Source organism: Malurus melanocephalus, unplaced genomic scaffold, assembly GCF_030028575.1.
Source record: "Malurus melanocephalus ecotype Western Australia unplaced genomic scaffold, MMel_1.1 scaffold_169, whole genome shotgun sequence".
NCBI classification, from domain to species: Eukaryota; Metazoa; Chordata; class Aves; order Passeriformes; family Maluridae; genus Malurus; species Malurus melanocephalus.
The window spans coordinates 262,688-284,760 of NW_026623401.1; the positions used below are offsets into that span (position 1 = coordinate 262,688).

At 46.0% G+C, this 22,073-nt stretch overlaps 1 protein-coding gene across 1 annotated transcript in view; it reads right to left on the reverse strand.

Annotated features, from left to right (window-relative positions):
* MAP2K5 (mitogen-activated protein kinase kinase 5) overlaps positions 1–22,073 on the reverse strand; it is a 111,295-nt gene that overhangs the window by 44,357 nt on the left and 44,865 nt on the right. Inside the window, exons 14-17 of the mRNA XM_057372270.1 lie at positions 18,675–18,748; positions 17,704–17,754; positions 14,338–14,409; positions 3,521–3,550 (exon numbers count right to left, since the gene is read on the reverse strand). Of these exons, the coding sequence (XP_057228253.1) occupies positions 3,521–3,550; positions 14,338–14,409; positions 17,704–17,754; positions 18,675–18,748 (227 nt within the window). The remainder of the gene's footprint in view (positions 1–3,520; positions 3,551–14,337; positions 14,410–17,703; positions 17,755–18,674; positions 18,749–22,073) is intronic.

A 22,073-nucleotide genomic window follows, 5' to 3' on the forward strand; every position in this document is an offset into this window, starting at 1 on the left:
AAGGGGAAAAAAAATTTAAAGATGAGGCAAGAGAAGTAATAAATTAATGGGGTGTGAAAACATTCAAAGCTTTACAATACCGGGGGCAGTATTTGCTCAGATTTGGGGGGGAGCGGTGGGATGGGAAGGGGGAGCTCTGGATGGAAGGGGGCGGAATGAGGGATGGGAATCTTTTCGGGGCTTTTCCTTTTTTAAAAAAAAAAAAAGAAAAAATTCAGGTCATTTTCATCGAATTTATGAAGTGGAGCCTGGGATTGCATTTCTCTAAATGCAAAAGTCTCTTAAACACAGCCGTGTCCTCCTCCAGCTGATTAAATCCTCGGCAGCTGAGTGCTTTGGAATATTCCTTTGGAATATTTCCCTAATGGATGCGCCGTCCTTTTAACTCCCTGCTTTGTGTAAAGTTGGACTGCAAGCCGAGAATATTTAGTGGGCAATTCTTTTCATTTCTCCTAAATTGCATTATCATTAAACAAGGCATCGCCCCCACCGTGGTTTTATCCGAGACGTGGAATTTGGATCTCTGGGATTCCCTGCACKGTTTGCTCGGATCTTTGGGGTTCCAGCCTCAAATTTAATTAAATGTTCGAGGTGCCATGGGTACCTTTTGGGGCATCTCTTTTTCTTTGCTGTTCAGAAATTGTAGAAATTAAGGATAAACTTCTCAAAGAAAACTTATTTTCCCTGCACGYCTTGTTCGGATCCCTAAAAAGATGGTTGGGATTTTGGACCAGCACCCTTGGAAAAGGGGTTTCCTTTTTTTTTATTGTTTATGTAGAAAATAACTTTTTTTTTTTGAGAGTATTATTAATTAACAAAGTCATGCGAATAAATCCGGGGTAAACCTGCCCTTAAACACTTCTGTCAGTACCTACAGAAAATCCTACAAGCGTCATTCCCTCCTGCTTCCAAAGGGCCTTTCCCATTTTACAAAACCACATTCCGTGACCACAACAGGAAAACCAACAACAAAACAATGGAACCCACCCAAAACTCAGATATTTACTCAATTTTTGGGCTTAGAAGTTTTCAGAGCAGAAAAGTCAGTTCTGAGCACCACTATTTGTCATTTCCTGGCTCAGATTGCTCCCTTTTTTGCATTCAGACACTGATTATGAAGATTACATTCTGTACATTGAGACCAAAAAACACAATTATAGTTAATAATTTTATATTAACTCTGACAAGCAACTCCACCGACACGAGCAGTCGCTCACATTTAAGCGTTCTCAATTTAAAACTTAATTGTAAAGATTGAATAATGATGAATAAGAGCCAGCAAAGGAAATAMTCATAAAAGAAATACTTAGGAAAGCTCTGGAAACGGGAAGTGGGAAGTTCTGCCATTTAAATATTCTACCAAAGGCCAGAAAATGAAATAATCATCCTTTAGTTTTCCTGGCATATCGCAGTAGGTCCTGAATTTCCACACTGCAATGATTCCCCCTATAAATCTTCTTCATTTAAACCAAATTTACACACACCATTTATCTGTGTCTTAAAAACAGAGGAAAAGGGGTAAAAAATTAAATATTTTTTGCAGCTGCAGCTGGAGACAAATATCCATTTGCAGGAAATTTCAGGTGCTCTCGCCCACGTGATCACACTCTCCATTTTCAGGGGGAAGCAACTCAGGGTTATTTCGGGACAAATTTGGAACCAYCCAGGATTAACTTCACTCCTTGAATCACCCCGCTGGAGTCAGGAGGAGTCACTCAAGGAATGAACAGAATCAGGCCCCTCCTCAGAAAATAAAGAGATATTTGGCCATGAAAATCCCCTATTAATTATCCCCTGAACCAAAGGTGGATAATTCTAATTTCTAAGGGTTCTCCTGCCMAGCTCTGTGAGCACATGCTTAAAATACATATTCTCCCCATAAAAACCCTGCTGAAAAGCAGCTGCTTGRAAAGCTTAACAGCCACATTTTAAAGTTTCACCTCCTCAACTGTTTTGCATTAAAAAATATATACAATTTCATGGACTACTGACTCGCCAAATATTCTTTTACCAATCCGATCCACTGGTTAATTAGAACAGCAAAAGCATCTTAAACTTAGCAATCGTGGTTTGCTCCCGGTCCAGGGAGGAATTTTTGCCTGGCATGTCCACACTCCAACTTCCTGCCCTTGCCCTGATGCTTCCACTGGGGTTATTTTAAATTTAAATCCCTGTCACTTGGATTTTGGGTTATAAAACACAAAAATGTCGAGACCCTCAGTGAGTTCCCTGCGCATGGAGGGCTCTTCAAATCTGAGTTCCTTTGCCAATCCTCCCCTCCAAAAATACATTTATAAAWTTTTTCGTATCATTTATAAAATGCATTTATGAAATCCAGATAAAATACACCGAGTCTATTCCGTTCATGGTGTCAGCGAACATTTTAGCAGWGGAGACAAAAAAAAAGTGGAAAAAAMCGGAGCATTTCCRCACAGGCAAAACATCCCCAAGTCCCTAAAAGTGTCAGGAGAATTCGCTTAAAACAGCTTCTAAAAATGGGAGAGGGAATGAGTGCCAGCCTATTATTCAATAACCATGTTTGTGAGGCATCTGCATAATCTAACCATGCATAAATTAGCGTGTGTATTACAACAGTTATTTGCATAATAATAGCGAGTTAATAGATGCTTAAAGAGCACAGACCAACACCACCTTTAAATCAGACATGCCTCCAGGCACCGCGAGCTGTAGAGACCAAGATGCAGAGAGCAGTCTTCATAAAACACGGGAAAACATCAAAAAAACCACATTCAAATAATTCATTCCGGTCCCTGGACGCTTCAGTTTTTTTCCCCCCTTCTCCCAAGGAAGAATAATTGGAGGGAGAGCAGAACAGTTTGTTCCCGTGAATTCTAACATCCATCTCGGGATGGGAATTTAAAAGAATYGTCAAACCCAGTTCTGGAGAGGTTGTTTTGTTCAGAGCTTCGTGGGGGWTTTTGGGTGTAAAAAGTGAAATATTCCATGGTGAGGCAGAGCTTGGCATCCACCCAACCATTGCTGCTGGAGGTGGAAGGAGTTTCACCACCAGCTTCAGGTGGAAAGTTTGAAAATGCCAGTATCGAAATAAAATATTAATATTAGGTCCTCTCAAAAGGAAGAATCTGAAGCTCCCTGAAGGATTCTGTTCACATTCTTCTTTTGAGAGGATTTTAGACCATTGGGCCATTAGTCAAAACAGGAATTCAAAATCAAATTTTTTAAAAAAGGAGCAGATACATCTTCCTGCTCCAAAAGTTCTGCTCTACATCCCAGATTATATTTTAATTTCATGACAACACCGTCACTAACATCATCATAATTTCACCATCTCCAGGGAAAGCAAATGTACAATCTGGAGAAGAGAAAAAAAAGGGGGAGAAAAAAAWAAAAWYMAKKGRRAMYYCYWRAWSMCYYCTTKSMRGWYCCMMYTTTYMAWTKRAMMRGRMYWRWTTWWTTKGRWKKKGSYYCMRSMWYKGKKRSTKSYYYYYKSMMCYTYMWYCACAGGAATGAGCGTCACAGTGACAACAAAAAATCTTACCTGAGGATACGGGAACCTCCCGAGAGCGAGCTGTGGAGGGAAAGGAAATTTCTCTGGTTATGGAGGGTGGCGTGGAGGGCATGGATACTCCAAGGGACAGAAGGGCTCCACACTCAGGGTGYCAGAAATTTAAAAAAACCCAAAACTGTACGGTTGTGTTGGGATCTTTGAGGTTCCAACCTCGGATTTAACTAAATATATGAGGCGTCGTGGTCTTTTGGGGCATCTGTTTTTCTTTACGGAGAATTCTTCACAAAGAATTCTTCACAAAGAATTTGACAGCTCTCTGTGTAAAATCAGAATCGTGGAAATTAAGGTTAAACTTTCCAAAGAGAATGAAAACTTATTTTCCTCACAGTTTGTTCGGATGCCTAAAAAGCTGGATGGGTTATTAGAGCAGCACCCTTGGAAAAGGGGTTTCCTTTCTTTTTTTTTTAAGATTTACGTAGGAAATAACTTTTTTTGAGAGTATCTCAAAACACATGCAYCATTCTTATGGATTAACAGAGTCACGCAAATAAATTCAGGGTGAATCTGCCCTTAAACACTTTTTATACCTATAGAAAATCCTATGAGCATCATTCCCTCCTGCTTCCAAAGATAATTTCCCTCCTGCTTCCCTTTTCCCTGTTCCCAAAGCAGGAGGACGCTGCCAGCATGAGGAGCTGGAYTTAGGGTGGGCCCTTCCCAAGGATCCCTATCCTGGTCCCACTCAGGATCCCAGGATTCTTCCAGCCCTGTTCCSTCACTCGGTGCCCCTGCCCAGTTCCCAAATTCCTGAGGGCTGGAAATGGAACCAGTTCACCCTCACCAGGGAGACTGAGCCCCTGCCCCRTGCTGGGAATTCTCCGTGAGGAGCCGGCACTGCCGAGCAGCTCCCGACTCCCTGAGTCCTTCCTGAACTGGCTCAGTGTAAAATCTGGGTTATGGGGCCRAGCTCTGGGCCCCACTGGGGTCAGACCTGGGTGGGATATGGGGAGAGAACCCCATAGAGGCACCCACAGAGAAGCCTCATCCTGCCCTCGGATCCCCTTTTCCATGGGATCACCTGCACCTGCTGCCCCTGCTGGTTTAAAGCCAATTAATGCCTATTACAGTCAATTACAGAGCAAYTCTAAAATCAACATTCCTATGTATCTTGTCTAAAAATATTCCACTAATCAAAATTCCAAGAGAAATTCCTTGTACTGGGCAGGTTTTCCCACTTGGTATCGGAACCTTGGAAAYAATTCCAGCAAAACTCAGCTGCTTGGAGTAGTTTTGTCTGCTCTTCAGGCAGGGACTGGGGTTTTCAGGGTTGGAATCATGGAATCATTGGGCAAAGCCCTCTCAGACCATGGAATCCAACTGCCCAGGCCACCACTGACCCTGTCCTCAAGTGCCACACCCCCAGGGCTGTTCAATCCCTCTGGGAATGTGGCTCCACTGCTGCCTGGGCAGCTGTGCCAGGGCTTGGGAACGCTTTCCATGAAGGAATTTTCCATGAAATCCCATCTCAGCCTCCCCTGGCACACCCTGGGCTGGCCCCGGGGGGTTCACTCAGCTGCAGGGAGAGCTCAGAGACCTTTGCAGGGCATAAAGGGGCTCCAGGAGAGCTGGAGAGGGATGGGGACAAGGGATGGAGGAACAGGACACAGGGAATGGCTTCCCACTGCCAAAGGGGAGGGTTGGATGGGATACTGGGGAGGAATTCCTGGCTGGGAGGGTGGGGAGGGGCTGGGCTGGAATTCCCAGAGAAGCTGTGGCTGCCTCTGGATCCCTGGGAATGTTCAAGGCCAGGCTGGACATTGGAGCTTGGAGCACCCTGGGATGGTGAGAGGGGTCCCTGCCCAGATGATCTCGAAGGTCCCTTCCACCCAAACCTTTTGGAATTCTGTGACCATTCCCATCCCAGGGAATGACCCTGGGGTCACTCTCACAGCAGGGTTTGAGAAATGAAATAATTCTGAAATACAGAATGAAACATTTCCTTCACTGTTCTGTTTGGCCTCATGGACCAGGGGTACCCAAACCCATCCTTCATCCCCTCCTCCTCTGTGGGAGCACCACCCTTCTGTCCCAGCAGACACTGGGATCCTGAGGAGCTGTACTGGTGGGACAACCTAGAAATAAACCTATAAATTCTCAACAGCTTCCCATGAACAGAAAATATTTCCCAGAGCAGAATAAATCCTGATTTTTCCAACAGCTGCCTGAAGAACAGCAGAAGCTACAGACAGAGCAGAAGGTAATGAAGGTTCTGAGCACAGGGCATCTTTCTGCTGATGTTATTTAAGAAAAACAATCTTTGCCTGGATGATGAGCTCCAACAAAGCACTCCCATCCCCACTGATGACCCCTCTCCCTGACCAGGCCTCAGCAAGGGCTCCAGGACAGCAGAAATTTGAGAAAGTGAGCACAGGGTGTAAAAACGAGCGCTGAAGGACCCCAAATGCACAGCAAMAAGTTCTTGGGGAGGGTTAAACAAAAACATTTCTCAGTGAAGCTGCTCCTGGGCTGGGGACAGCAACCATGGCAGGACAGACAGCTCCTGGGCCACCTCCTCAYCCCCTGAAGCACCGCTGGATTCCTCTGCTCACACCAGGCTCCTCCCTGCCAGACTGCCAAGGTGTTATAAATTAAGAAACTTCGCCGAGAGTCGGTAATCTTCCCCGAAATAGCCTGCAGATATGTCACTGTACTAAATGTGTTTCAGATTTAATGAAGCTTTAATGTCCTTTTTAATTTTGCCTGTTTCTCGATCACCAGGGGTCGAGCGAGGCAATCAGCACTCGAGAGGGTGGTTGGGTTTAAAACTAGGAAAAACTCATTTGCTTATGAGTTGCACTGTATTTTCTTAATTAAATTTACTAAGTAAAACGGTTGAAGTTCAGCCAACCAGTGACCTCTGGGTGTAGATTTAGATTTATAAAAAGTGTCACAGTTAAAAGGGAAAAAAAAAAGCCCAAACAACAAACAGAGCTTCACTAAACTCATTTCCAAACCCTCAGCTGGCTCAAGGAAGTTACAGGAACACCAGGAACAAGCCTAGAGCGGGATAGAAAAACCCCAAACTCCCAGATTAATTCACTGTCCAAAACTTCTCTGCATTTACACGGTGAAACTCCAGAATTTAAGGTATTTCAACAAAAATAGAATATTTCCATTCACAGTAACTGGGTTTGGGACTGATCCATGGTTTATGGCTGGGTATGGAGATGGGAATACAGGAACTTCAGGGAGCTGGTTCTCATTTCCCTATGGACCCTTCCTGATGGTTGGACTGGGTGATCCTGAGGTCTTTTCCAACACAAGAACGGTAAAAACCTTCATTTAAAAAAATCCAGTGGATTTCAGGTGGAGAGGGTGTGGAAATGGAGACGAGACCAATCACCAAGAGATATCCCAGGAAAACACCTTCCCACCCCATTTCATTTGGGAGTACCTACATGGAGGAGGTTGTCTTAGATGTGGGTGTGTGTTTTTAAAAAAAAATACTTTCTGAAACACAGGAGTAGCCCAGGAGAGCATCTGAAATAGCTTGGTGAGGTTGTGACTTGGGAAAGAGCCTTCCTGGATGGATGGGTGGATGGACAGGGATGGATGGATGGATGGATGGATAGATGGACGGATGGAATGCATAATCAGATTTTAAACTGAGAAAAAATCCCAGATTATAAAACAGTACTCTGTGTGTGTCAGCTGACTTTGACCAAACTGTCAAATTTTTGTATCAACTGAAATCTAAAAAMATCCAAATTTCAAACCATGAAGTGTTAATTCAGGAAAAACCCCTGGACAGAGCACAAGTAGGGCTGGAAAGCAACAAAAACCTGCTCTCAAGCACATCCAATGTTCAGCTAAGCAAACACAAAACCGACTCATTGAAATAACATAATTTACCATTTCAGAGCCGAAAAGGGAAATCTAGAAATCCCCCCTAACCAACCTCTTCCTCCACCTCACTTTTCCCTTGCCTGCTGCATATTGTGAATAAAATCACAGCAGCAGCTTAGTCTGTATCCTGTTCAGAAAGTGTCTGAGGGAGGAAGCTCCAAACATATTTTCAGGACACTCAGGCCATAAAGTTTCCCACTCAGATTACTGTGGATGTTGTGCAAGTTGTTTTTTTAATTTACAGTTCCCACTGGAGAGCCTGGGATGCTTTTATTCCCAAAATTCAGACACATTCTGTGTTCACCAGCGTAACTGCAAATTGAGAAGAAGCGCTCACCACATGGCCAGTGAGGAAGCTGGAGGAGCGCTGTACAGCCTGAAATGGTCTAAAATTTGTTCTTAATTACCTTGTGCACATTCTGCACAATTAAATTTACATCCCAGGATTTTGAATTTGGATTGTGTGCCGCAGTTAAACCCTCATTGGGTGGAAAAGCAGCCACCACTCTGCACTCAGACATGGGAAACTTGCAAAAATCAGACCTAACTACTGGAGAATACCAGATTCCCAAGGTGAAACTCCATTCTGAGACCAAGTGACACATTCCTAGAAAGATGGCCTTAAAATCACCTGAAACTCTATGGGGTAAGACCTTATTAATATTAAATACCTCAAAAACCACTCCAAGATTTTTTTCTTCTAATATCAATTTCACTGTCCTCTTATTGCAGTTTTTAAAAAAAAAAAAGAAAAAAAATCCAGAAGGATATAACAGCGATTTAGCAGCGTTAAAGTGCTTCTGAGGTTAAACTGCCAACAAAGGGGAACAGGAACACAAAGCATCTTGAAGTAGGGTTTCAATTAAATGTGTGGGATTTAGTAATGCAGCCCCGAAAAAAAAAAAAGGGAGAGAAAAAAAAAAAAAAAAAAAGAAGAGTTACAAATTAATTTAATCTTCTGCCTATAGTTTGCAGCTGCACTCCGAAGTGTCTGGGGCTTAAGAACAAAGCCTTGCAAGGCCTGGGAGTGGGGGAAGCTTCAATTTTTAATGGATAAGGCCATTAGCCGGGAACTTGTGGAATCGGCGACCCCCGCGGAGGGACGGGAGCGGTGACGGATCTGTCGGTGGCCGCGGCTGGCGGGGGGAAGGTTATTGCCAGCACCTCCAGAAAGATGCCCTGACAACCTTTGGGACATTCCTTGGCTGGAGCAGGCGAGCTCCGGCTCCGTCTCTGCGTGGAAAGAGATGAAAAATCCGAGCTTAATTTGCCTTAATTAAAGATCATTAGTTTCACTTTGACTTGTTTTAAATGKGAGCTACGGTGAGCGCGCTGCAAGCTGAAGGCTGCGGAATGTCGGGGTTAAATTGCTCATTTCTGCCCAGCCACAAATCCTGGGTATTCCCGGGTGTGGAGAAGGGACTGCAGGAGCTTCAGGGAGCTGGTTCTCCTTTCCCTATSGACCCTYCCTGATGGTTGGACTGGATGATCCTGAGGTCTTYTCCAACACAAGAACCGTAAAAACCTTAATTTAAAAAATTCCAGTGGATTTCAGGTGCAGAATGGTGTGGAAATAGAAATGAGACTGATCACCAAGAAATATTGCAGRAAAACATCTTTCCACCCCATTTCACTTCGGAACACCTACATGGAGGAGGTTTTTTTGGGATGTGGGTGTGCGTTTTTAGAACAATTACTTTCTGAGACACAGGAGTAGCACAGGAGAGCAGGGTTTTTTACTGCTGCAGCTTCAGGGGTGGTGCCAAGAGTGGTGGCGCCTTTTCCAGAGGGACAAAGGTGGGCCATGGGCTCTTTGGGGCCATCCCTGGGAATGGTCAGGTGCCAAAGCCCCACAAATGCTCCATAAGGGTTCACTGGATTCCCTGTTGRAGCAGGAAGCCTTCCTGCCTGTTTGTTTGCTGGATTTAAATCGAYGTAAAAAGGGGAAATCTGCTAAATTTGGCTGGAAATTCAGCTCAGCTTCAGCTGCTCTGCATGTCTGCTGGAGTGGGGATCAACTGCCAGGACAAGGGAGTTAAACCATTGGGAAAAGCAGGGAAACTTCTCAAATTTCTGACTTTTTAAAAGCAGAAACACCTGTACTACACAGAGTAAGAACAGCATAATGCATGGAAAGAGAGGATTTTGGAATGGCTGGGCACGAAGGGATCTTTGAAAGGTCCTCTAATCCATCCTGCCATGGCAGGGACACATCCCACTAACCCCATCCAGCCTGGCCTGGAACATTCCAGGGATCCAGGGGCAGCCACAGCTTCTGTGCCAGAGCCTCATCAACCTCACACACACTTTATAATATTTATTTGTATTTTTATATAATTCTATTCTATCCACTAACCAACCCCGTAACCCTCCCTGTAAAACAGCCATTCCCAACGCCCCCAGCTGACGTTATCCCTGATATTCCCCCCATCCCCGTGCCCGCCTGAAGGACGGGATTATTTATTTTCCTGCCSGCGGCGGCCCGGGAGCGATGGCTGAGCAACACCACCGCCGTGCCGAGGTCTCGCCCCGCACAAACTGTACCTAAACTTCCCCTTTATTGCGGCCCCGCTCGCCATCCCCCCGAGCGCCGGGTCACATCCCAGGGCAGCGGGCGGATAAATCATCCCGGAATATCGCCGGGGCTAACGGGAGCTGCGGGCGGAGCGTGTGTGCCGCCGAGGCAGCGGAGCGCGGGCCCATAAAATACACTAATTACGGCCAGTTCTGGTCACTGCGTGATTGATAGCGCTCCGCCGGGCGCGGCCCCGCTGCCGCTGCCGCTCCCGAGCCGGGGATGGGGACGGGCCGCTCCTGCACGCTGCAATCATTAATTCATGGCCCAGCCCTCGGGCACTGGGGCTCTGCTGCCGATCCTGACATCCCCGTGGGGCTGGACGGGGTCTGTGCCCATCCCCGTGAGGCTGAACATAGGCTATGCCTTTCCCCGTGGGGCTGGATGGGGTCTGTGCCCATCCCCGTGGGGCTGGACATGGGCTGTGCCCATCCCTTTGCAGCTGGATGGGGACTGTGTCCATCCTTGTGAGGTTGGACGTGGGCTGTGCCCATCCCTGTGGGGCTGGAGAGGGTCTGTGCCCATCCCATGGGGCTGGACAGGATCTGTGCCCATCCCCGTGAGTGTCTCCATTTCCAATCCCAACATCCCCGGGCTCCTGGTGGAGCTGGACAGGGTCTGTGCCCATCCCCGTGGGGCTGGATGTGGGCTGTCCATCCCCATGGGTGCCTCTGCTCCCGATCCCAACATCCTTGGGCTCCTGGTGGGGCTGGATGTGGGCTGTGCCCATCCCTATGGGGCTGGACGGGGTCTGTGCCCATCCTCGTGGGGCTGGACGGGGTCTGTGCCCATCCCTGTGGGGTTGGAGGTGGGAAAGGAAGCAGAGGGAACAGGCGCTGCTTGGATAAACCACCCCAAATAGCTCCAGGGGTAAAAAATACAGACCAGCTTTTTGCCAAGAAGGAGTTTCTGAAGTGCATCACTCTGCACAGCAGGGCTGAGTATTCTTATTGAGGAATATTCCACAAATGGTCCTCGGTAAGAAGGATTTGAGCTGCAAGCGAGGTCTGCACGCGCCAGCCCCTCCCTGCCTGGGCACCAGGAGCTGTCACCAATCACCAACATTGGGTCCCTCAAATCTGACAGCAACAAGGTGAGGCTCACTGCAAGAACAACAGCAATAAAAACMCTATTTTTATATTTTGCTTTCCTCCATCCCAAAGGACGAGCATTACTTGTCCTCAGCTGGTACAAGCTGGGGCTGTTTCTTCCAGAATCTTCTTCCACTACAAAAATGGGGCTGCACCCCCAAGCTCTGGGTTTCAGATTTTGCCTCCAGCACTAACTAACAAACACAGAATAATTACACTGGAAAAGACCTTCAAGATCATCATTCTGCCCCCACCACTAATCACAGAATAATTGTTGGAGAAGACCTTCAAGAGYACCAAGTCCAACCATCACCACCACAGAGCCACCATGAGGTTGTGTCCCCAGGCACCAGAGCTGCACCCCTGGCTCAGGTCACACTGACAGAGAGCCCCCACAGCACCCTCAGCTCAGGGACACCTGCAGAACCTCCCTCAGACCAGCTCACAGCCCTGACCTCAAGCCACCTTCACCTCCCAGCTGAGGAGATGGAACTGCTCCCACATTTCAGACCCCTCAAACTCTGTAAGAAAATTTAATTTTCAAAGGAGGCCTGGAACCTGGGAAAACAGAGGGGAGTGGAATGCAGAGAGCAGGAARTGGCACAGGAGGAGGAGGAGGAGCAGAGAGACTCCATCAGCCAAGGCTGGGAGCTCATCTTCTACTCCCAAAACCCAGTCTGGGGCACAAGAAAACTACTTTTACCTCGTGCATTTAACAGAATCAACCAATTCTATCTGGAGATAAACTGAGCACTGGCAAGGCCATCCCAGGATCCCATCACAGAATCCCAGGATGGGCTGGGRGGGACCTCAAAGCTCATTTCCCACCTTCCACCACTCCAGRCTGCTCCAAGCCCACCCAGCCCAGCTGTTAAATCCCACCCAGATGGTTTTTATCCTTCCCTGGGTGTTTCAAAGGTCACTCGTGGCCATCAGCCATGGTGTGGTGGGATCAGAGTCCTGCTGAGGAGCCACAAGGAATATTGGGGATTTAATCTCTGCAGGACACAGCTCCTGGGGAGAGGGGACAGGTTCCACACTCAGGCAGCCTGCAAGTGTTTTAGGAGCGAGTTAAAAACCCTGGAAAAGCAGGGTTTTATAAATGGAAACAGCTTTTATAAATGGGTGTAGTGACAGCCATGGCACGGGTTTAAATTGAACTCACTCTGTCAACCCCAGAGCACTTAAATAAAACATGGAAAACCTCAGGAAAACACACACACTGTTTGTGAGGGAACACCTCTGAGCAGTTTTTCCAGGGTGTTTGTTAAATTCCATTCCCTTCAGGAAAATGCTGAAGGAAGGAAGACAAACTAAAAAAAAAAWAAATAGTAGTAACAATAACAATAATAATAATAATAGTGATGATAATAATGATAATGATGATCCAGCTGCATATCTTCTTCTATTCTATTTTAATTTTTGCTTACTTTTTTTTTTTATTTCTGAAGGGAAGACTGAGCCCCCCCAGACACCTCTTGCCTCAAAAGGAACACGAATTTCTCCCCATTTCCCAAAGCTTAGGCAGAACTCCCATTCCAGACTTTTCACCCTCTCCAGGCAAGATTTTGGGGCAGTTTCCTTAAACTTCCAAACAACACCTCCACTTCTCATCCCACCCAGCTCTGAAACTCAGAAATCCCAGATGTGTGAAAGGCTCAGAAGAGCACCAAGGAAAACAAGATTTGCTGACAATTTTATCTTATCCTCTCACACACCAGCACAGCCCTGGCTACCTCAATCCCCATGTTATTCCTTTTAAATCAACGTGGTCCCACYGAGGTGTGGGGCTGGAACCTGAGTRGGGATGGGTTCCAATCCCCCAGCAAAGCCCAGCTCCCCTTTCTCAGAGCTCCCCCAGTKCCAGCCCGGCTGTCCCCGCTGCTGCCCGGGGTCGATGTGGTGCTGCCGTAATGACCGTGACCTCGGGTGGCCCCTGCAGCCCCTTGTCCCCTGGTTGGAGGCGTTTCCCCGAGCCCCTGGCCCCGCTTTCATCATTTCACACATCACTCGGAGCACTCCAACAAAGCCTCTCCTGGTGGGGAGAGGTCTCGCAGGAGCGGCTGAGGAACCAATTAACGGAGCGCCCGGCCCCAAATTGGTTTCTGCACATCTGGCTCAGGAGGCAGCCACGGAAAGTGAGAGCAGGAAAGGGAAAAAAAGTTGGGAAGGTGTAARAGAGAGGGGGAAATGCAAATGGAAGGAGTTTTCCTAATGCTGGGTTGAATAAAATTCCATTTTTAGACCTCCAATGAGCAAACCCATTCTAAACACAGCCAAAATGCGGCCGCTGGTAAAAGCTTATAGATACACAAGAAATTGAAAGGATGTAAAAGGGTTGCATTAAAATATTTTGATATTCAGCATTAACATCATGCACAATTGCCCCTGCACGTGGAAGCAGTGACCAGCTGGGTTCTGCACTGATGGACCCAAAACAAACCCCAAATGTTCTGGTCTGTGTGGTGGAACACTGGACTGCTGGGACACTSTTTGGAATTCAGCAAAGGAAGAAGGAAATGCTTTATTTATAAAATCCTGTATTTGTATCACTGCTTTTATCCCCAAGAGCACCACAGCCAAGTCCTCCTGGGACACAATTATAAGCTTTAAACTGAAAATAAACCCCTTTTTCCTGAATAAACTGACCCAAAACTGCAGCAACCATGGCTGCACTGAGAACCCCAGACTGGTTTGGGTTGGGAGGAACCCCAAAGATCTTTTCCATTTCCACTCCCCAAACCCCACAATTTCCTGCCCCATTCCCTCTGAATGTCTCCATTCTCACAGATTTGCTCCTGCTGCAAACCCTGCTGGTGAGGAATCTTTCCCAAAAGCCCCTGTGAACCCTTAAATCCAAACACGCATTTAATCACCCGGGGTAGAGGCTCCACTCATGGTGCAAAATATTCCTGTCAAGGTTTGCAAGCAGCTCCAACCTGGGATCTGTGCAATGCCAAGAACCTGTTCTGGAGTCAGAAAATCTGCTCTAATCCCCATAACTGCTAATTCTGGCCTGACTGGCAAGATGGAACCCCAAAATAACATCATTTTCAGACCCTGGATGCAGAATTATCCACACACCAGGCCCTGCTTCCTACCCCAATATGGAATTTTTTTCAAGACCTCAAATGAGCAAACCCATTCTAAATACAGCCAAAATTAAGCAGCTGGGAAAAGCTCATAAATACACCAAAAAATTTAAAGGTTACATGAAAATATTTTGGGATTAAGAGAGAATCTGAGCCCTGCAAGGTGCAGAGCACTCTGCGTACCTCCATGAAGGAAATGCCCAGGCTCCAAACGTCYGAGTGGATCCCGTACTGCTCCCCCGAAATCCGCTCAGGCTGCAGAGAGAGAGGGAGAGAAACAACCCCTGAGCCTTGCAGACACACAGAAACACTGCAAGGGAGCTGCTCCAGGGGAAGGAGCAAAAAAGAGCAAAAAACATGGAATATTGGGAGCTGGGAGGGACCGACAGGGATCGAAGTCCAGCTCCCGGCTCTGCACAGACACCCCAAAATCCCACCCTGTGCATCCCTGGGAGAGCTGTCCAACCCCTCCTGGAGCTCTTAGGGTCACAGAATCCAGGGGCTGGGGAGGAACTTTGACTTAAAAAGCAAAATTATTGAAGCCCAAAAACCACTGAAGCCACGTGGTGGAAGCTCTATTTTATCCACTCCTTAATTTCAGGTTTTTGACCTGTAGGGAAAATAAAAAGTCCCTGCTCCAAACTCTTTTACAGCATTCTGTTTCATCAGGCTGCTGTTAATATTTTTTACAGGTTTTGTTTTTTGTTTTTTTTAAACTGTTTTTTCCTTGAAAGCCACAATTCCAGCATTTCCAAGGTCAAGTGCAGCAGGAAATGCGCCGATAAAAGGCTCCCCGAGCCTCCTCTCCCCGCCGTGCTGCTAATGCACCTGCCTGGCCCAGCCTCCTCCACAGCACTGCCTCTGTTTGCAGCCCTCAATAACCCAGAGAGCTCTGGCAGGAGAAGGAATTCCCAAATCACTGCCAGCCCAGCGTGGTTTGGGATGTTTGCTCTGTGCTGTCGAGCYCAGGTCAGGCGCTTTTAGCGCAGCGTGAGCGTTAAATAAAAACCACGGTCCCTCTCCAAACAACATTCCCTGACTGCCACAAACCCCAAATCCGCCCAGATTCCACTGGAGCAAAAGATTTTTGAGCAAATCTTATTTATAAGCAACCAAAAAAAAAATCCTGTTTTACCTTCTTACATTTTTTTTTWAAATTAATTGAGTATAACTAGCCCAGCTCAGTATATCTCACAAACATTCACCACAGTATTACTGTGCTTTTTAAGCAACTTTTTATACTGAAAAACACTCTCAAAAAGATGCATAAGTACAGCCAAAAATGCTTTTATAACATGATGTGGGATGGGCCAACCTGGGCACGCCCACCAAATTTTTTAGCCCCTTCCCAAGCCACCAAATCMAGTTTTTAATTCCCACTGAGTGATATTGAATTGTTTATTCCTAAAGTTCAAGCTCTGAACAGCAACTTCTATTGAGGAATTATGGGTTCCCAAAAGATAAGGGCAAGTAAATTGGGTTTTAAAATTAAAAAAAATGCACTCACGTGGATTTAAAAGTGTGGAAAAGAAGAAGAAAATAGGAAAAACAGATGCATAATGGGTGCAACACATGGATCACTGAGGATACACAGCCCAAAGGATTTTYTCTTAAAAATTTCCACAACTGATTATTTTTTCATCCATTTTTTTTCTATATAAAGTGGTAACTGAATGRTTTTACAGAAATTGTATWTTGGTTGGAAATTTTAATTTCTCAATCAAAAAGCTTTTTTTCCCCAGTTATTTTTAAAAAAACCTTCAATTTTCAAAACAGTTTCAAATCCACTGACAACCTGCCAAGTGGCTGAACCAAAGCTCATGACCTTTGTTATTTTTTGAGGTCTTGGCTAAAATGTGTTTTGGTTGGAAATTTTAATTTCTCAATCAAAAACCTTTTTTTTCTGTTGTTATTTCAAAGAAAACCTCAATTTTTAAAAAACAGTTTCAAATTCACTGACAGTGTGCCAAGTGGGCGAACCAAAGCTTCATCATTTTTTGAGGTCTTGCCTAAAAATCCGACGACACCTTACGACTCAATCAAGAAGCAAAATAATTTTAACACAGAAAATCAGCTCAAGCCCATTTTAAACTCCTCTCTCCCAGTTCAGAGACAGAGGCATCACATTCAAGCAGAAACAAGGAGGCAAAAAAAAAAAAAAAAAGCAATTTATTTAATGTACACCTGGGAAAGAGAGCTGTAATCTCGGCGTGTGTGCACTAAAAGCGTAACACGATTTAATTCTCAGCCCTGCTTAAGAYCGGTCTGAAGTAACAGCTGAGCTGGAAAAGTTGATTAATTTGAAGCTGTTGCTTTGTCTGGATCTCTGCATTCCAGTTTTTCTTTTTTTAAAATCTGTTTTTCTTTGTTTAAAAAATCCCATTTTTCTGCCGAGTATTCTGATGCCCCAGGACAGCCCCAGTCTTTGGAGGATGGTGCCACRAGCCTTTCAGGAGCCACATAATGAGCCCACCTTGAGAGGAAAAGCACTTAGCAGAGAAATGGGCGCCCGGTGCCGCTTTCTTCCCACAAGAAAGTCAGAAAAAAACACCTGAAAGCGATTAAAGGTCATGGATTTCTCTCTCCTCTTTTTCCCAAGGCTTGAAAAACACAGGCATCACCCCCTCGGTGCTGTTTGTGTTTTTATTTTAAACAAGCAGAGCTTTTCTTTTCTCCTCGTTAATGTTGGAAGGAGGTTGCCCCAAGAATTTTAATGGCCAAAAATGAGTTCATAAAGTGCTTTAAAGTGAGGCAGGGAAGTTTTCATGCCTGGAATGGAGAATTAAAAWGGATCACATGGATCTGATGGGAAATCCACAGGGATTTGTGTGGGTTCCTCCCAGGCTGCCTCTTGGCACCGTGCTGACCCCGACCTTGTGCCAGCTCTGAACCCAAACCCTGCCCCAAATGGTGCAACCTTAGCAAAATAACCCCAGGGATCTAAAAAATATGGGAATTCAGGCTTTCAYGTGCAGAAATGGGACAAAAGTGGTCTCATGTTAACAAAGAGTGGCCAAAATTTGCATGGAAAAGCGAAAGCACAAAATTTGCATGGAAAATTGAAAGCACTGATGACTTCCCACATCACGAACTATGCCACTTCCGATTTAATGCTCTGATGTTCTTAATCCCAATGTTTTCAACTCCACATTTCCATGGATAACATCCCCATGGGGTGTTTAGGAATGCCCACCAACCCCTGCACAGGTTTAAAGGCTTCCCTAAACTGCAGAATTCCCCAAAAAAGTGGATGGTTTTGGGCTGTCAGTGATCTGCACAGAGCCACAAGTTATGAGTGAAAAATTGGGGCTTTTTTGAATGGCCAACTGCCTCTCCTCATTCTCAGTTGTTACAAGGCACTAAAAATASATTAAAAAACCCACTTTTCCAATATTGTTCTTCCCCTTCAACAAGAAGGGGATTGTCCCACGGAACGAAGATGGGAAGAAATGGAGCTTGAGGATCGATTCGGGACAAATGCTGCACAAGCCAGCACAAGAACGAATAAATGATTTAATTTCCACGTTATTCCTCCATCAATCCACTTACCGCCATATAAGCATTTGTTCCAACATACGTCTTGGCGATGGAATTCACCAGCTATCAGGCAAAACAGTCTGTTAGAACCATATAAAGATAATGTGGAAATAAAATGGGCAATTATTCCTCGTTTAACCTACGCTCGGCATCCCTATAAATCAACGAAAAATTATGTAAGGGGTGGGGGGGGAACAAATTTATCTGCCAAGGCGTTCGAAATTATTAAATCTCGCCGGGGCTGGGAACGAGGATTCCAATTTAAGCGAGCGCCGCGTTAGAGTTTATGGCAGATAACCTTAAACAATGGTGTGAAACGGGATTGCCGCTCGCTTTACTACCCCAAACCAGCCTGACAGAAAAAAAATCAACTGCGAGGAGGACCGAGAGCTCTGGTTTTCCTCACTCAGCTGGCTCAAGATGGGAATAAAACCCTCTGATTCATCCCAGAATGCGAGGAGCGCTGGAGGGACAGCATCCCCCGCCAGCCCATAATACCAGGCTGACCTTCTCTCCGYGCGCCGTGTAGGGCTGGGAGGAGGAAAAGGTGCTGAAATTCAAATCACCGCCGCGGCGAGCTCGTGGGTCACCGGCGGAGAGCTCCTCCGGGGAGGCCCAAAAAATGGAAATTAATTAAAATTGGTGGCGCGCATTGTTGGAGCCCCGCACCATTGTCGCTCCCAATATTAATTTTTATCGTGGGCCAGTTGGGCTCCCCAGGCACGGCCCCGGCTCTGCCCTCCCTTTTGTCTGGCCCGAGCGCTCCCGGATCAAAGCTGCATATCAATGAGGGGGGCTATTCGTTAGTAGTAATTACAATATCAGCGGTTTTTGCTGCCATTAAACAATGAACAATCGCGCTGGGATGGAGGCGAAGCCGYCCRGAGATTCGGGATGAATAGGGTTGTCCCAGCAGAGAGGGGTTGGCTGCGGGGATCCCGGCCCTACAAAGGGAGCGGGGAGGGAGCCGAGGTGGGAATTACCTGGGTGCTGACCCCAAAGTCGCAGAGCTTCACCTGGCCCCGCGTGTTCACCAGCATGTTGGAGGGCTTCACATCTGTTTTGGTGGAGAAAATGGGATTATTCGTATTATCCCGGAAAATATACATGGAATATATACAGAAATATGGCATATCCTCAGTTGGATGGGATCACATCAAAATCCAGCTCCTGGACTTACACAGGCCAACCCCAAATATCCAGGAAGCACTGTGAATATTGGAATGGTGGGTTTTGCTAGGAAATATTACAAATATCTATTTCAAATGCATATATAATGTTTGTAATAAGGTCTGTACCAGCAGCACAGATAACATTTCATATATATATATAAATAAATAAAAAAATTTAAATAAATAAAAATAAATTTATTTATATATTTATAATTATAAAATTAATATATTACTATATATAAATATTCAATATTATTAGGTATTATAATTATAGCATATTATATTGTATTGTATATATTATATATTGTATAATTGGATAAATTTATAATGATATACTAGAATGTAATATTATAAATTAAATAAATAAAAAAAATATATAAAATTAAAAATATATCCTCTCCATACAAACGTGGTTATTACACACATGCCTTTACACAATACCAATAATCCCCATTATTAAACCTGCAGGTGACACCAGTCTGGAAGAGGATTCCAGTGCACTGAGGGATAGGAACAGAACTCACAGGGATTGTAACAAAATGGGAAATCAGCCCAAAAAAACGAAGGAATTCCTTAGGGATGGATGGAAGTGCTGCATTTAGAGTGCAGGGACTGACCCTGCACCTCTGCTTTGGGATCGCCGTTCCTCCTGGCTCCCACCTCGATGTTTGAGGGATTCTGCAGGGAGACACTGCCAGCAAAGCCCTAAAACCATCAGCCAAACCCTCACTGTCCAGCACAAACCCAGATTATTGGCATAAATATCCCAATGCTGACTGCCCCAATGCCAAAGAAAGTGGGGACAGGGCTGTTCTGTGCTCTCCAGGAGCAGCCCACGAAGCTGAAAAGAAGAGAAAACCCTAAAAGGAAAGAAGCACCAGGCAATGGATCCATTAAGGATGTGCACAGAGCACAGTGCAGTCAAACAAACCCTGAAAGAACAAACCCAAGCTGTCCTTCCAGCTGAACTGAGACAGCACCACAAAACCGGGGAATTTCATAAAATATTCCAATGGTTGTGTTCATTCCCTCAAAAAGAAAAGGAAGTGAGAACCCTTCAAAAAATCTCTCCTGGTGGAAGCAGGGAGGTAGATCAGCAAATTAAAACAGCCTTTTGCTTTCCTCACCCACTTCAGCTAATGGGTTAAATATTTTTTTTTTGAGGGGGAGTTTGGGATATGAATGTGTGTAAATAATATTCTGCACCATCTGCCTGTGATTAATATCGGTGCTCAGAAGTGGGAGAATTTCCACGAGAGCCAAAAGGGGTCATTAGGACCCCATTACCGGGGCTGCCTCCACACAAACGATTTCTATGGGGCGGCATTAGGGAGGGTGGATCAGTTCTGCTGGTGATGGAGCTGCCCGAGGAGTGGCACCTCTCTGCAAACAAACAGCACCTGCGAGCTCCACTCCCCACTAAATAGAACTGTCAGGGGTTCAGCTTTTCCAACACCAAACATTTCACTCATCTGCGGCGTTGAAAAGCAAACAGATTCACGATTGTGTGAGRGAGAGGGGAAAAAAAAGCCCTGAGAGCCTTTAAAAGCTGTCTCTTGACTCCTCCTGCCTTTTAGAAACAGCAAACAGCAACAGGCCGGGTTCAAGGAAGGCACCAGCGGGGTTGGGCTGAGGCCAGGATTATTTTTTCTTTTAAATAAGCCTTAAGTGGTTCATTTTAAATAAGCCTTAAGTGGTCCATGAGTGGGCTCGTGTGTGTTTAGCCACACATTTAGACATAAATACATGTATACAGACATAAATACACGTGTGGAAACACAGAATTCTGGGATGGGCTGGGCGGGAAGGGACCCTAAAGCTCATCCTGTGCCCAGGGACACCTCCCCCAGAGCAGGCTGGTACAGCCACAGCCACCCCTGGATGGGTGTTTTATACATTTTTTATTTGTGTTCACATGCTAYACCCATCACACGTGGCCCTGACACTGATTATCCCTCACAGAGAGGAAAACAGGAGCGGGGGCAGTCAAAGACGAGGGTTCTGGTGAAACCCTCAGTGAACAATCATGGGAAGAGGATGGGAATGCTCATCCTGGGCCTGTCCCTCCCAGCCAACATCCCAAGTGATGCCTCAGGATTTCAGCTTCTCTATTTTCACGTGTCTGTGACCCTGTAATTATTTAGTGTTTAACTCCAGACTCCATATCCAGTGCTGAGCTCCTGCTCTCCCATTTTCTGACAAAACAATTCCTCTGCAGCCCCAAACTCAAGGACACCTCACTGTGCCAGGAGATGGAAACAACAGAGAATTGGGGGTAGCAAACTTGGAGTCAATGACTGCATTGGCTGCAGCTGCAATTGGAGGATTCAGCCCCGATGTGCAAATGGACAAAAGTAAGAAAGGGTGAAAATCCTGTGAGTCACCACTGTCCATTGTGGGTGCACCCCTGGCTGGGCTGGGACTGCCCTGGATGGCCCTGAAGGCCCTGCAATAACAGAACAGCTTTGGATTCTCTCAATTCTGTCCAGCCTCTGGTTTGGGTGAGCTGGATTTAGACATCACCAGCTGATCCAAAACAAAGAGGATTGGAACACTGAGGGTTTCTGACATCCTGGGGGAAAGGACAGGCTCTGAGTGATGCCCAGATCTCCAAGGCAGGAGATCTCCAGATCCCCTGCTCTCCCAGTTACAACACCGCAACACTTTACACCAATTTAATACCTAACCAGGAAGCGAGGTGCCCAAACCATGAAAAAAATAYAAATATATCCGTGTTAATACACAGAAACACCACCATCACTCAGCCAGGCGAGCACACCCACCCGCWCAGCACAATTAAACACAAATGGGTAACACTGATTCCCTGCACTCCCTTCAACAAGCAGGTGTGAACAGAGGATAAAATGCAGATAAAATGCACACGGTCTGTACTTATCCTTGAACTTAACAGATTCCAGCTCGTCTTCATCCCAACTTTGACTTTGTACATGATTAGACTTGTTTAATTGCTAATTCCGTCTTAAATCTAAGTTAATTTCTCATTACCCTTCCATTTCTACTTCTCATCCTCGGGGGAGCGGAGCACGCTGATCGCGGKGCGGCTCTCACACCTTCCCCAGGCTCGGCGGAGGTGTTAATCTCGTGCTCGTGTTTGATGTGGCTGCGGTGGCTGCGGCTCGGGCTCATTAACACGCGCGGCTGTCACCTCATTAGCGCGGCTCCGCTTTCATGCGCGGCGGCGGCGGCGTT